The following is a 14,332-nucleotide window of genomic DNA, read 5'->3' as shown; positions in this document are numbered from 1 at the left end:
TTGAAGACCTTAGTTTTTTGTTTTATTTATGTGGGGAAGACAGGACGCTGTTGCTAAATTAAGTAAGTGTTCTACTTACCACCAGAATTGTGAATAAATCAGGTCTCTATTTTTTAGGATTCCCTTGAATGGAAAATTTCAAAGGTACAAAATGTGAATTTATTCTAAAAAAGCAGAGTTTATGCCATCTGCACATCTCTAAATAAGGAAAATGTAGGCCACAAGACCTAGGAACTAAATGACAAGACTCAACCTTTTTTTTTTTTTTTTGAAACAGAGTCTTGCACTGTTGCCCAGGCTGGAGTGCAGTGGTGCAATCTTGACTTATTACAATCTCTGCCTCCCAGGATCAAGCGATTCTCCTGTCTCAGCCTCCTGAGTCGCTGGGATTACAGGTGCCCGCCATCATGCCCAGCTAATTTCTGTATTTTTAGTAGAGATGGGGTTTCACCATATTGGCCAAGCTGGTCTCGAACAGCTGACTTCAGGCGATCCGTCCACCTCAGCCTCCCAAAATGCTGGGATTACAGGCATGAGCCACAACACCCAGCCAGGACTACATTATTCAAGCCTAGAAAATCTACTGTAGTCTTGATGAGGCACTTCCCTTTTTCATGAGCCACACAGGACATTTGTACGGAAAATTTGTTAGTACCAGTACTCCAGCTTCTAACGTGTCAGCAATCAAAGTGGTATTCTCTTTCTGTCTACTAGGATTCATCCAACACTGTGTGAAATTAACAAGCTATGTGGGCTCAGGCAATTCTATAGGTTCCCATTTAGTATGCCCAGTTAATGAATGCAGAAGGGCAAACTTAACATACCTTTGATTTTATAACACTAGGAATGGGAAGTGCTCCCAAACGTGATTCCTGCCGGGCGTGGTGGCTCACGCCTGTAGTCCCAGCACTTTGGGAGGCCGAGGTGGGCGGATCACCTGAGGTCAGGAGTTCAAGACCAGTCAGACCAACATGGAGAAATCCCATCTTAAAAAAAGAAAAAAGAAAACAAACAAAAAGACATGATTCCATCTAATAATACACTTACTTAGGCAGAGGAGACACAAGCACTTTGCATGAAGTCCATTCTAATATTCCAGTTTTCATCCAAATTTTTACCTTCATCTCATCAATCTTTATATCCCCAGATGCTCCCGAGCAAACTGTTGCCCAATTAGGACTTCACCAACAGGTTTTGATAATGTAATGCATTGGGATCCTGTGGGAAGTCCTCTCAGAAGTTTTTCTCCATCCCATGTCCATTACCTTCACACATAGGCACAAGCCCCGGGTCTGCTATTGAGGATCAGGCTGAGGGACCCAGACACCTGCATCAGTCTTTGTCCTGATTAATGTGCCTGATCACTACTCCCCTGTGATTCAAGGTCAGATTTCTCATTTTCGTCTTTGCCTTCAGTCTTTTCAAATTCCTGCAAACTTGGGTAAATAGGGTGGATCTGTTCAGGGCCCTTCGATGTTGGGACACTAGCAGGGGCACCCGTGGGTCCACTAAACCTCCCTTAGTGCTATAATAAGATCTTCCTTTTGATTTGTCAATATTCAGCTTTTGCATCCCAGTTTTTTTTTTTTTGAAATGGAGTGTCGATCTGTCACCCAGGCTGGAGTACAATGGTACAATCTCAGCTCACTGCAACCTCCACCTCCTGGGTTCAAGCGATTCTCCTGCTTCACGCTCCTGAATAGCTGGGACTACAGGCATGCACCACCACGCCTGGCTAATTTTTGTATTTTTAGTAGAGACGGGGTTTCACCATGTTGGTCAGGCTGGTCTTGAACTGACCTCAAGTGATCCGCTGGCCTCAGCCTCCCAAAGTGTTGGTATTATGGATGAGCCACCACGCCCCGCCCATCCCAGTTCTTTTTTTTGAGACAGAGCCTTGCTCTGTCACCCAGGCTGGGGTGCAATGGCATGATCTCGGCTCACTGCAACCTCCACCCCCAGGGTTTAAGCCATTCTCCCACCTCAGCCTCCTGAGTAGCTGGGACTACAGGTGCCCACCACCACACCCGGCAAATTTTTGTACTGTTAGTAGAGACAGGGTTTCACCGTGTTGTCCAGGCTGGTCATGAACTCCTGATCTCAGGTGATTCACCCTCTTCAGCTTCCCAAAGTGCTGGGATTACAAGCATGAGTCATTGCACCTGGCCACAGTTCTTAAAATTTGAAAATTTGAAAATTTCCACCCTGCTGGTGTAGCAGGAGCCCCTCGAACACCGAATGGGGAAGGAAGTTTATTCCCCTTATTACTCCTTCCTTATTCCGGGAGCTGAGGAATAATTGTCCAAATTCAGCTCATTTAACAAAGGAAGGTTCTGCCTTTATATAGGCTTATACTTTAGATATTACACATGGAAGAATCTTAGGTTTACAGCTTTAGAAATCACATATGAAAGGGTTTCAGGTTTTTACAGTTTTAGGACTCACATGTGAAAAGGTTTCTGGGTTTGATCTTAAGTAAAAACAGTGTCTTCCGGAGAGTTTCCCCAAGACCAAGCCTGCCACCTACAGGAAGGTGAATCAGGAGGTAACAGTCAGTCAGCCTTTTCTTCTGTTGAAATGCAGAGTGGCAGTCAAAGGGGAAGTTGATCCCAGATGCCTGGGCCTCCTTCCTCACGGGGACAAGTCCCTTGACTATTTCCTTTGACTTGGCCCATTCTTTTGTGAATGGGCATCATTTTCTTGGCATCTATAAGACCCATGAGGGGAAGCTGAGATAACAAATCTGGTATGATTTCTTGAACTGTGCTTGTTTTTGCAGCTCTAAGTTTCCATGAGATTCCTGTGCAAAAGAAGCTCATTTATTCACCCTGAGGCAAGAGAGCAGCAGGACTTGTTTTCTGAGCACTGGTCACAACCCAGCAGATTGAAACAGGATCTGGTCAAAAAGGATGCATTAAGAAACTGGCCAAAACCATCTAACACCAAGATAGCAACAAAAGCAACCTCTAGTTGTCCTCACTGCTCATTATACCCTAATCGTAACGCATTTGCATGCTAAAAGACACTCCCACTAGCAACTGTGATAGTTTACAAATGTCACGGTGATACCCTGGGAAGTTACTTTGAATGGTTTAAAAGGGTTTTACCCTCAGTCCCAGGAACTCCCAACCTCTTTTGTAGAAAATATGTGAATAACCTGCCCCTTATTTAGTTTATAATTAAGGAGTAGCTGTAAACACAGCTAGCCAACAGTACCTGAGTGCTGCTCTGCTGAGCTGAGATCGTGCCATTGCACTCCAGACTGGGTGACAAGGGTGAAACTCTGTCTCAAAAAAAAACAAACAAACTGATAAATCATTCTACCTATGAGAGTTCCCCATGGATATCAAAAACTAAACAACGCCAGGCACCGTGGCTCATGCCTGTAATCCCAGCACTTTGATGAGTAATGAGTCCTTTTGTTTTTGTTTGTTTTGTGGGAAGCTTTTGTTTGTGGGAGTCCTTTTGTTTGTTTTGTGGGCTTTGGGAAGCCTAGGTGGGCAGATCACTCGAGCCTGTAAGTTTGAGATCAGCCTGAGCAACATGGCAAAACCTTGTCTCTACAAAAAAATACAAAAACTTAGCTGGGCATGGTGGTGCACTCCTGTAGTCCCTGCTACTCAAGCCTATGAGGTGGGAGGATCACCTGAGCCTGGGGAGGTCAAGGCTGCACTGAGCTGTGATTGTGCCACTGTGACTCTGGATGACAGAGTGAGACCCTATCTCAAAAAAAAAAAGGCAGCTGGGCATGGTGGCTCACGCCTGTAATCCCAGCACTTTGGAAGGTTGAGGTAGGCAGATCACTTGAGGTCCAGAGATTGAGACCATCCTGGCCAACATGGTGAAACCCTGTCTCTACTAAAAATACAAAAATTAGCTGGGTATGGTGGCATGTATCTGTAGTTCCAGCTACTTGGGAAGCTGAGGCAGGAGAATCGCTTGAACCTGGGAGGCACAGATTGCAGTGAGCCGAGATCACACCACTGTACTCCAGCCTGGCGACAGAGCGAGACTTAGTCCCCAAAAAAATAAAAATAAAAATAAATAAAATAAATAAAATAAAGCTGAACACATTGCTTTGTCTTTGCTGTCAAATCAAAGCAGTCAGAAACTCCTCATTTCCATTTAACACAGTGGAAGTAGGATTACATGTTCTAAGAAGTTTATCTTTATGCATTAGCTATTTGTGGAATTGTTTCTTATTTGTTCTCGTATTTAAATGGCCCGGTTTCCAAATAAAGCATAGGTTTCAAGCCTTAAGAATCTACATGGAAACAGCAAAGGATTTACTGAATCCCAAATCCATTTGCTTTCCCCTGAGATAATTATATTCTTTCCTCCAAGCTTCCTGCTGTTTCATAGTCAATAGCTTCTAAAACGTTTCTCTCACTTCCCAACTCCCAGGAGCTGTTCTCCATCTGGTTTTGTTCTAGACAGTGCAAAAGATGCTAGTTCAAGCTTCCTAAACTCCTATGCAATCAAGGTATGGTCTCAAGGGTATGCTTGTTCAATAGCTCTTTGCAGATCTGGCCAGGTGCAGTGGCTCACGCCTGTAATCCCAGCACTTTGCGAGGCCAAGGTGGATAGATCACTTGAGGTCAGGAGTTTGAGACCAGTCTGGCCAACATGGTAAAACCCCATCTCTACCAAAAAATACCAAAAAACCCCACAAACCAAACCAAAACAAAAGCAGCTGGGCATGATGATGTACACCCATGGTCACATCTACTCAGGAGGGTGAGGTGGGAGAATCGCTTGAACCTGGGAGGTAGAGGTTGCAGGATCGCACCACTGCACTCCAGCCTGAGCTCATTCAAGTGATTCTCCTGCCTCAGCCTTTTGAGTAGCTGGGACCACAGGTGTGCGCCACCACGTCCAGCTAATTTTTGTATTTTTAATAGAGATGGCCAGGATGGTCTCTCTTGACCTCATGATCTGCCCACCTCGGCCTCCCAGTGAGTCACCTCGCCTGGCCAGTAGTTTTCTTTTAATATCCAGAGCCGTCAGTGTTGATGTCATACTTTCATTCAAAAGTCAATGTAAAAATTTAATACATATGGTAAGCTGAAAAGTGTTAGTGAAATAGGAGCTGAGCTTTGCTTTTCCAAACATGTTTCCAAAAGTTTATTTTATTTTAAAACACACACACAGTGTTGGATACAAAGGCCTTTAACCACTGTGGTGGGGAAGAGTAAACTGATTACTTCCAATGATCGTCTCTTCCCTCTGCGTCCACTGTTCTCGAAGTCTCAGGGAGTAGGAGAAGGCGCGTCTCTTCCTTCACTTCCCTGTTTGTTGTAATGAGTCCTTTGATGACAGTAATTACGTGACTGAATTTTCCATAACTATTTGTCGATTATTAAAGTTTTGCAGTGGCTGGTTTTCCTATTGGTGTCTTACAACCTAAGATAAAAAAAAGAGAGGTATCTCATGAAATGATGTTGATTTTGCCCTTCCTCATATAGCTGTTCCTTAAACGACTGCCCAGGGAGACACTGGACACTTGTGCAGAGCTTTATAGACTGGCCAGTACCCACGGGGACACTAGCCCACTCCACAAGGGAAGTGGTAGACACTCCAAGAGGTGATGGTGTGGCCAGAGCCACAGGGCCAGGGCCAGGAGTTGAACCCCGTCATGTTTTCTGAACTACCAGTCCAGTATGTTCACGCTCACATTACATCTGCTTCCTGTGATCACAAAAACAGTACCTGTAAGATGATCCACTCAAGGAAATTGTGCTATTCAATATAATCGGCAGATATTTTTTCCAAATGTTAACAACCTCCTTTCTAAAATGGCCCTATCACTGCTAGGAAATGTGTTTTTCATCTCCTCTGACTGTATCTCTGTTTATGTCAACACTCAAGGACTCTTACTGTGAAGGAAGACAACACTCAAGGACTCTTTTTAGGCTGGACTATTTCTTCGTAGCTGATAGGCTCTAGAGAAGAGGAAGGGTTGGATTATTCCCCCAAGGATGTGCTCAGCCCCTAATTCTGAGTTCAGAAAGTCTATGTGATAGGGACACTGACCTTAATCCCTCACTTGGGAAAGAAGCAGCGCAAGACAGTGAGGGCATCAAACAAAGGATGAAAATGAGGCGCTCTCTCCGAGGCAAGGATGTGAAGGGTCTGGGCCTCTGGCTGAGATCAGTCACGTTAGGGACAGACTCTTTCTATTGTGTAAGACTGCTTCTTTCATGCCTGCTGTGTTTTGTTAATTTTCTTTGCGCTTTCTCTTTAGCTTCCTTGAGAAAATGCTACACTACATAAGTAATTCCCTGTTTATGTTAGAAACCTACTACTTACTGATCATTTTGACAAAGTATTTGGTTCCACAGCATACTTTCTTATTTTAATTGATAACAAAATGTGAAAACTCGTATTTTATTAAACTGCACTTACCAAGCATTTCTTCTAATTTGGTTGTGGCAGGTTCATTCACATTAAATATATAATTATTATTTCTAGGCGAAAATAACAAGATTTATTATTACATAAACTCTGGGGAAAAGACAGCTTTTATATTTTGTTCCTGACAATAGCTATTGTTTTCAACTGCCCTCCCCAAGGCCAGTCCTAAGTATTCGAAAGCCTCGGGCTCCTGTCCCACCTCCTGGTTTCTTGCTTCATTCTTCTGACCACTTAAGAGACACGACTGCCAGAGATTACATATTAAGCTTTACCACTGTTAAATTCAATCACTTAGAAGAACACATATTTATATGTTTATATACATACACACGTCTGTATCTATATATGTATTATATATGTATTTATGTATTATATATGTATTATGTATGTATACACTCATATGCCCACTACACTCCTGAAAATCTTTCTTGTAATTATAAATTTCAGCATTAGGTCAAAGCAAAAATATTGGCCTAAAGTACCTTCTTTCTTTCTTTGCTTCAATTGCATTTCTATTTAAAACCACGTATAATTTTGAGGGTAACTCATACTGACTTAACTAATTAGGGGATAGATAAGTAAAGTACAATATAACGTTTCCTGGATCATCCATTTCTATGTCTGTGGATTTCATGCTCAAATGTCATTCGTTTCCTTGTTTCTTGAGCACCCATGGCATCCTGTACAGTACTTACATCTTCTTTTTCTCCACTACTCCGAGCCTCACACAAGCTGCTAAGGCATTTTTCTGCACATCAGAAGATAATACATCATAACATTGAGAGGTACCTAAAATCAGGGGTGAGGAAGAGTTAGTTGACCAGTTTTTTTTCTCAACTAAAAGAAATCAGCACCCACAGAGCAGTGACTGACCTTGATCGAGAAGCTGACTTGTGAATTTTCTGACTGCGGCCAAGTACTGTTTCTCACTGAAGTGGTCCTCTTCTTCACTCAAAAGGTACTTGCAGATTATCTGATTTTAAGTGGAAGGATGAGAGGAACAGAAACAGAAAAAAAAACAAAGACAATAAACAGTAAATAACTTTACATTGCCCCTCTTAAGAGAATGACATAACACAGCAGAGCAGCATCAAGACCCTGCAAGGAATCAGCACAGAGAAACCAAATAGTTTTTAGAACATCTCCTTTGAATGTACAAATTTTACAATTAGAAAAAGGTTTAAAATAATAACATTAATTGAAGTATAATTTCTCTCTTTAAGGGGTACAAGTTAATTACCATCAGCCTAGTAGTATCTCTTATGCTACTTGGGAGGAGAGGGGTCAGATTTTAATAACTTTGCTTTTTGTCTCTAAATACACCTAACAAACTACCATGCTCTAAAATGCTTGATGATTTCTACTGCAGAAAGGTGATTAAGGGTAGAACTAGCATTTATCAAATGCTCAGTAAGTGCTAGACTTTGCGCAAGGAGGCTGAATGAGTTATTTCACGGACCACAAGCACTAGGAAGTGTTTTTTCTTTCTAACATAAGCATTTGGTAATATGTAACTGACTTCATGTATCATTTAAATCTTGTCTTTACTGACTGTCTGGTTTGATATCTACCAGGCACTCCGTAAAGGCAAGACTTGAATGATACATAGTCGGTTACATATTAACTGAGGTGAAGACCTCTTTAAGACATGAGACACAGTATGACAGATGGTGCTTGGGTGTAACTGTGGTCCTGTGAATACTGTGCTCATGGCATTACTAAGCTGTTGTCCTCTTGGGTCTGTAATGAACCAAGCTTCCTCCTGAATGCCGGCAGCAAGGTCTCACTGGTGAGGTGGAAACACTCATTGTATTAATCACTCTCCTTCTTCCATGTGCCAGGGGAAGATACCCGCCCTTCAGACGAAATAAGCACAGGGTGAGAACATCTTATTGTATTTGATACGGGGGGCATGAAGGAGAACTTGCCAAATTTACATACCTGATAGCTTTCCACAAAAGGTTTAAAGAGTCCTATTAAAAATTCTAACACAGTATTTCCTTTTTCTGTAACTAGGATGTCTTTCATAGTCACTTGTATGGCCTCACTTTTACAAAGCAGGTAACAGCCTTCTTCAAAGTCCTAGAAAGGAAGAGGAAGCCATAATGCACCCCCTAATCTAGGTTAATGGGTACACTGCCAATCTCAATATATGCAGCCACAGGCCCTCAGACAACAGAATACCAGCGACTTCCCCAATCCTTCCAACAATTCTGGTAGTGACACAGTAGCCAGAGAAGCACTGTTCTACATTCAAAATGTTCTCAAACATACAACCTTTCTGAGCCTTACAAGTCACAACCTGGGTGAGGGATTTTCTTTCACTTTGCAGAGCCGCTCCTTAATTTCAATAGGAAATACATAGAGCAAGTCCTAAAAATACTTAGAATTATGCTATGGTTAAAAATTTCTGGCACTCCTGTCCCACTACCTACAGAACCAAACCTCTTATCTTTAAAACAGCACACAAAAACCTAACATGCTTCTCATCTGCTGTCACTTCCCACTTCAACCAAGCAGCAGCCCAGCTCTGTGAGCCTGATGCCTCCTGAGCTGTCCTGACCAGGCAGGACCACCGCCCGCTACTCTTAAAGCAAAATGTACTTGCCTGGCTGACTCATTCTAACAACTTGCTAACAGGAAAATGTATGCTGATTTTTAAATGTTTACTAAAATAAAGTTAGTTTAGTTGCAATGGCCATACTGACAGTTCAAACAATGACCCTCCTCTCACCAGATAATGCCTAAGTTATAAATTAAACTTGACCAAGAATCAAACTAGAGTCCGCTGAACTGAGTGCCCCAGTTTCTCTTGAAGTCTGCCCCACTTTGCCTTGAAGAAAGGGATGGCACCCTGCCTGAGACACATCTGTGAATTTACTCCTAATGTTTCTAGAACTCACACTGCAAACACACTTGCTCTTTGTTGTAAGCACGTTACCTTTAGTGTGTTTCCTGGAAGGAAGATGAACTCATCTGCAAAAACATCGCGTAGGAAGCGAAAGCAACTGTAGACATCCTCTGGAAATAAATTCATTATGTAAAATTACAACATTGCCCTTTAAACTTTAAGGGAGTACCAGGAAGTCCTTACTATCCCAAAATGTAGTATTTCAAACGCATATTTTATTCATGTAACATGACAAGAATTAAGTCCCCTAAGGGAAGCTAAATTCAATCCAAATCTTACCTACAGAGTGAACTACAGTCTAGCATAGTTTTTTCTTTTTTTCTTCTTTTGATATGGAGTCTCACTCTGCCATCCAGGCTGGAGTGCAATGGCGTGCACTGCAACCTCCCCCAACCCGGGGAGCGGGGGTGGTCAAGCAGTTCTCCTGCGTCAGCCTCCTGAGTAGCTGGGATTACAGGTGCCCATCACCACAGCTTATTTTTGTGTTTTTAGTAGAGACGGGGTTTCACTATGTTGGTCAGGCTGGTCTCGAACTCCTGACCTCGTGATCCACCCACCTTGGCCTCCCAACGTGCTGGGATTACAGGCGTGAGCCACCGCGTCCGGCCCTAGCATAGTTTTTAAATGACTGAATCTAACTTACAAGCAGGCTTCTCCTCAGTCAGTCAGGTAATGAGCGAGACATCACAGTTCTTACAGGCCAGGGCACTTCATTTTTCCCTACCCCATGGCTCCCTAGGGCTCCCTGGTACGGAAGGAAAGGTAGTGATTTCTTAATTTCCCTCTATATTCATATTTCCTGCTATCTTTACTATATCTCTAGCACTTCTCCTTAGAATTACTGTGGAGCTTTGAAAAGCCAAAACCAAACCAAACACCAATGGCTGGCCCATACCCGAGACCAGCTGGAGAACCTCTGGGGTGGTGCCCACTCCCCTAGCAATTCTAACATGGGGCCCTGGCAGAAACCCCTGGCCTTGACTACAGGCTCCTGTGAGGACTACATGACCCACGCTGTCCTCGTTTTTACACTCCTAATGCAACTAGAATGAGACTGTGCGTCTCGTGAGTACTCATCTACTGCTGACTGCTCATCTGCCCGCCTGCCTTTGCGGGAACAGGGAGCTGGGACAGAAACAGTGCCGCAGACCAGGAAGTGTGTAACTGTGCTCAAATGCCTGATCCTTCTCTCAGTAACTACACAACTTTCTAGGCCTCATTTTCCACATTTATAAAAGGAAAGGTTTAGATTAGATTGTTTCCAGGTCCTACCAATTCCAAAATTCTAAGCAGGTGAACACGTATTTGGCGGAACAAAGCTGACTTTTTCTCAGTGTAGAGGCCTGCTCTTTGCTGGGGTGAGGCTGAACATTACAAGGCTTCAAATGTGGCTCCCTGAATGGAATGGAATGGCCAGGCCTCTTCTAAAAGTCAAGACTGCAATTCCTGAAAATTACCTTTCCTGCACTCAGGTGTCATCTGCAATGCTATTGCTACTAAGGACGGACGGACAAAAATGTTGAGCAGCTGGTTCCTATAAGCTGAGCACATGAGGAGAGTGATGTGCTGGAAAATAAGTCCATCGACCACATCTGAGTCTCTGGAGGCCACTTTCAGAATCACCTGGTCTCTGACAAGGCTGGCGATGTTCGAATGCAGAAGAATGCTGGCCTGGACCACTTCTTCAGCAGGTTTATTATCTACATACAAAGACAAATCATTCAAACAAGACGGGTCACTGCAGGGAGTCCTGGGCCTAGTGAGCATTAACGCTATTAATAGTAACTTGACAGACTCATTTTCAAGTGACAGGTTTTAGTGGCTACCAATTAAGGTAATGATACTAAATGTAAAGAAAATTTTAAAAGCACTATTTGATAAATCATAAATCAATTCTCTCTAAGGACATGTAACAATACTTTCTTATCCTAAATTTGTCAGCCATTTTGAAAGGCACATCAGTTTCTACTCTGAAAATTAATGCCACTTCTGTCTACTTCAGGAACCAAGGGAATCCATGGTTTTATAACAGTAAGTTATATAACTGGAAAGTCACATGCATGCGAATGTAAGAATATGAAGACACAAAGGTCTATGATTAGTATATGAATACATTAAAACATACAACACACACACACACACCCCTTGCTTAGGCCCATACCAAGATGATAAAAATAACACTTTCCAGTTTTCCCCACAGCAAAGATAACTAAAGAAGCAGACCCATGACAGTTCTTGGTAGCTTATCACCTGATATACTGGCCTGCAGATAGCTGCCAGGCAGGTAGAATTACAAAAGCATAATGTTTACACATTACCCACCCACCCCACCCTCTGCAACCCCAGGGAAACTCCAGGATGGGGATGGCATCTTGTTTATCTTCATATCCCTGGTAGTACCCAGCACTGATGAGGTATTCAGTACTGGGCTGATCAAAGAACAATAGGTACTTGACTTTAAATAATTATATGGTCTTAAAAGGACCAAATTTCCTACTGTAGCCTGTACACTTTTTTTTTTGAGACAGAGTCTCGCTCTGTCACCCAGGCTGGAAGTGCAGTGGCGTGATCTTGGCTCACTGCAACCTCTGCCTCCTGGGTTCAAGCAATTCTCCTGCCTCAGCCTTCTGAGTAGCCGGGACTATATAGGCGCCTGCCACCACACCCAGCTAATTTTTGTATTTTTAGTAGAGACAGAGTTTCACCATGTTGGCCAGGCTGGTCTCGAACTCCTGACCTTGTGATCTGCCTGCCTCACCCTCCCAAGGTGCTGGGATTACAGGCGTGAGCCACCACACCCGGCCAGTTTGTACAATTTTAAACTAATAAAACTGAAAACAAGCTAACTATTGTCATATACATCCCAAACTCCCAGCATAGTATTCATAATTCCAAGGAGGCTTTTACACAGTTGTTATTATCAGGGAACTGCATACAAGACCAGCCCTTTAATCCTTACAACCCAGTAAAGCAAATGGGTTGCAAATATAATATGGTTTAAAAAGAGGTGAGTGTGGAGGGAAGGAGTTGTGGGATATAAAAAAATTGGTGTCTTAGCTGGGCGCGGTGGCTCACGCCTCTAATCCCAGCACCTTGGGAGGCTGAGGTGGGCGGATCACGAGGTCAAGAGATTGAGACCATCCTGGGCAACATGGTGAAACCCTGTCTCTACTAAAAATACAAAAATTAGCTGGGTGTGGTGGCAAATGCCTGTAATCTCAGCTACTCAGGAGGCTAAAGCAGGAGAATTGCTTGAACAAGGGAGTTGAAGGTTGCAGTGAGCCAAGATCGCCCCACTGCATCCAGCCCGGGGACAGAATAAGACTCTGTCTCACAAAAAAAAAAAAAATTCACGTCTTCTTTTTTCTTTTAAGAATGAGGTCTCACTATGTTACTGAGGCTGGTTTTGAACTCCTGGGCTCAAGTGATCCTTCCATCTCAGGCTCCCAAGTAGCTGGGATTATAGGCGTGTGCCTGGCTAGGATTCCCGTCTTTATTCTCCATTCTGCTAGGTGCCAAGAAAATGGTATTCTGGTCCTCAATATATTTAGAGTCTCATAGTGGGAAATGACATAGAAACAATTATTCTCAAATAATCAACGTGCTGTGTTCACTGTGTCCTATAGTGATAAAAACAGATTTGATGTTCTTCCTCTTTCTGAGCAATCCTTTGCTCAAAGTCCTCTATGGATTTTTCAGGTCCAGGTTATAAACTCTTCCAAATTAAGTAAGCATTCTCAACACATATGTCCTACCTACATACCGGGCCAAATGAGAAACCCTCCAAATGCCTGGGTTAAGCCTTTTAGCCATAAAGTCTTTTCCAGCAGAGCATCCAAGTCCATAGACGGCCGGTTCTGAAGCAGAACAGCAATTATCAGGGTCCAGGGGCTCAGAACCATGTTTTCAATTTGCAGAAGCTGCATTTTGTAAGCAACTTCAGTGACAAAGGCATGCACGTCCTCGGGCTGTTTCTGAGGAATGTATCTAAAAGGAAGAGTACAGAGCAACAAATTACAGTTCTGCTATTGAGGCAAATGGGGATGGAAAAAGACTGACCTTTTAGAAGGCTTCTCATACTTTCTGCCAATTGAATTCTCTCAGGTCAGGTGCAAGTAGTATTCCTTTGCTTTACTATACTGTAATCTGACCATACATTTCTGGGATATGCTTTTGAGAGATGATAAAAATACTCAAGGGGTCCAGGGTCCTATTATTCCGGGTTCCAGGCAAACAACGTCTGTTGCTTCCTGAATAGGAAACATCATTTCTTTGAAAATGGATGCCTCCCCCAGTAGACTGAATTACTGTCTTTTCAGAATCCATAGCACACTGAACGTATCTCCATTGTGGAAAACATTTATCATATTATATAATAAATATTTTATATTGAATGAGCCATTCAGTTTGCCTGACTTCATGCATGAATTACCAAACTCTGAATGGTAGGATAAGGCCTACTCAGAGCTGGCTGGAGCAGAGATACACACATGACTTAAAAATAGGGTGACTTAATGTGAAAGGTGTAGCCAGGAAGGGTGCCCTGTACTAGGTAATAATTGGCCAACCCAATTTGAGATCTAAAGAGAGAAAGCCTGTGGCAGGAAAAAACTACCATAAGCTTCTGTGATGACTAATATAGCTGCTGGGAAACGGCTATAGCTACAGATAAGTTACAAATGATGTTGCAGGCACATGAGGCCTGGTGGGGCAGATGGCTTGTCTCCTTTACTTGTCCAGGTATATTTCTCTAAATTAAGAAAACTCAAATGTATATCTGTGTTCTGTATCCTGAAAGAACCTAATATACTTTCTTGCCCATAAAACTATAACCTTCTTGAGACTAAGGACTCACTCTCATTCATTACCATTATGCAATCCTTTCTAGGGTCAAAAATAATACTTAGTTCATACTTTGGCTAGCCTACCAATAGCACTTAACAATTTCTGTACATATACTTGTTAATAATGGCATTATTTCTTCCCACTTTAGTTCCCTTGAGAAAC

At 42.8% G+C, this 14,332-nt stretch overlaps 1 protein-coding gene across 1 annotated transcript in view; it reads right to left on the bottom strand.

Moving 5' to 3' along the window:
- Nucleotides 1-5,095: 5,095 nt before the first annotated feature.
- The window catches only part of GNPAT (glyceronephosphate O-acyltransferase), a 33,685-nt gene continuing 24,448 nt past the window's right edge, over nucleotides 5,096-14,332 (bottom strand). Inside the window, exons 9-16 of the mRNA XM_012459861.2 lie at nucleotides 13,089-13,312; nucleotides 10,783-11,025; nucleotides 9,356-9,435; nucleotides 8,356-8,496; nucleotides 7,288-7,387; nucleotides 7,110-7,203; nucleotides 6,406-6,467; nucleotides 5,096-5,403 (exon numbers count right to left, since the gene is read on the bottom strand). Of these exons, the coding sequence (XP_012315284.2) occupies nucleotides 5,360-5,403; nucleotides 6,406-6,467; nucleotides 7,110-7,203; nucleotides 7,288-7,387; nucleotides 8,356-8,496; nucleotides 9,356-9,435; nucleotides 10,783-11,025; nucleotides 13,089-13,312 (988 nt within the window). The 3' untranslated portion in view covers nucleotides 5,096-5,359. The remainder of the gene's footprint in view (nucleotides 5,404-6,405; nucleotides 6,468-7,109; nucleotides 7,204-7,287; nucleotides 7,388-8,355; nucleotides 8,497-9,355; nucleotides 9,436-10,782; nucleotides 11,026-13,088; nucleotides 13,313-14,332) is intronic.

The sequence above is a fragment of the Aotus nancymaae genome, unplaced genomic scaffold, assembly GCF_030222135.1.
Source record: "Aotus nancymaae isolate 86718 unplaced genomic scaffold, 86718_ANA_hifiasm-v0.15.2.pri h1tg000032l_0, whole genome shotgun sequence".
NCBI lineage: Eukaryota > Metazoa > Chordata > Mammalia > Primates > Aotidae > Aotus > Aotus nancymaae.
This window is presented reverse-complemented; position numbering and strand designations above follow the sequence as displayed.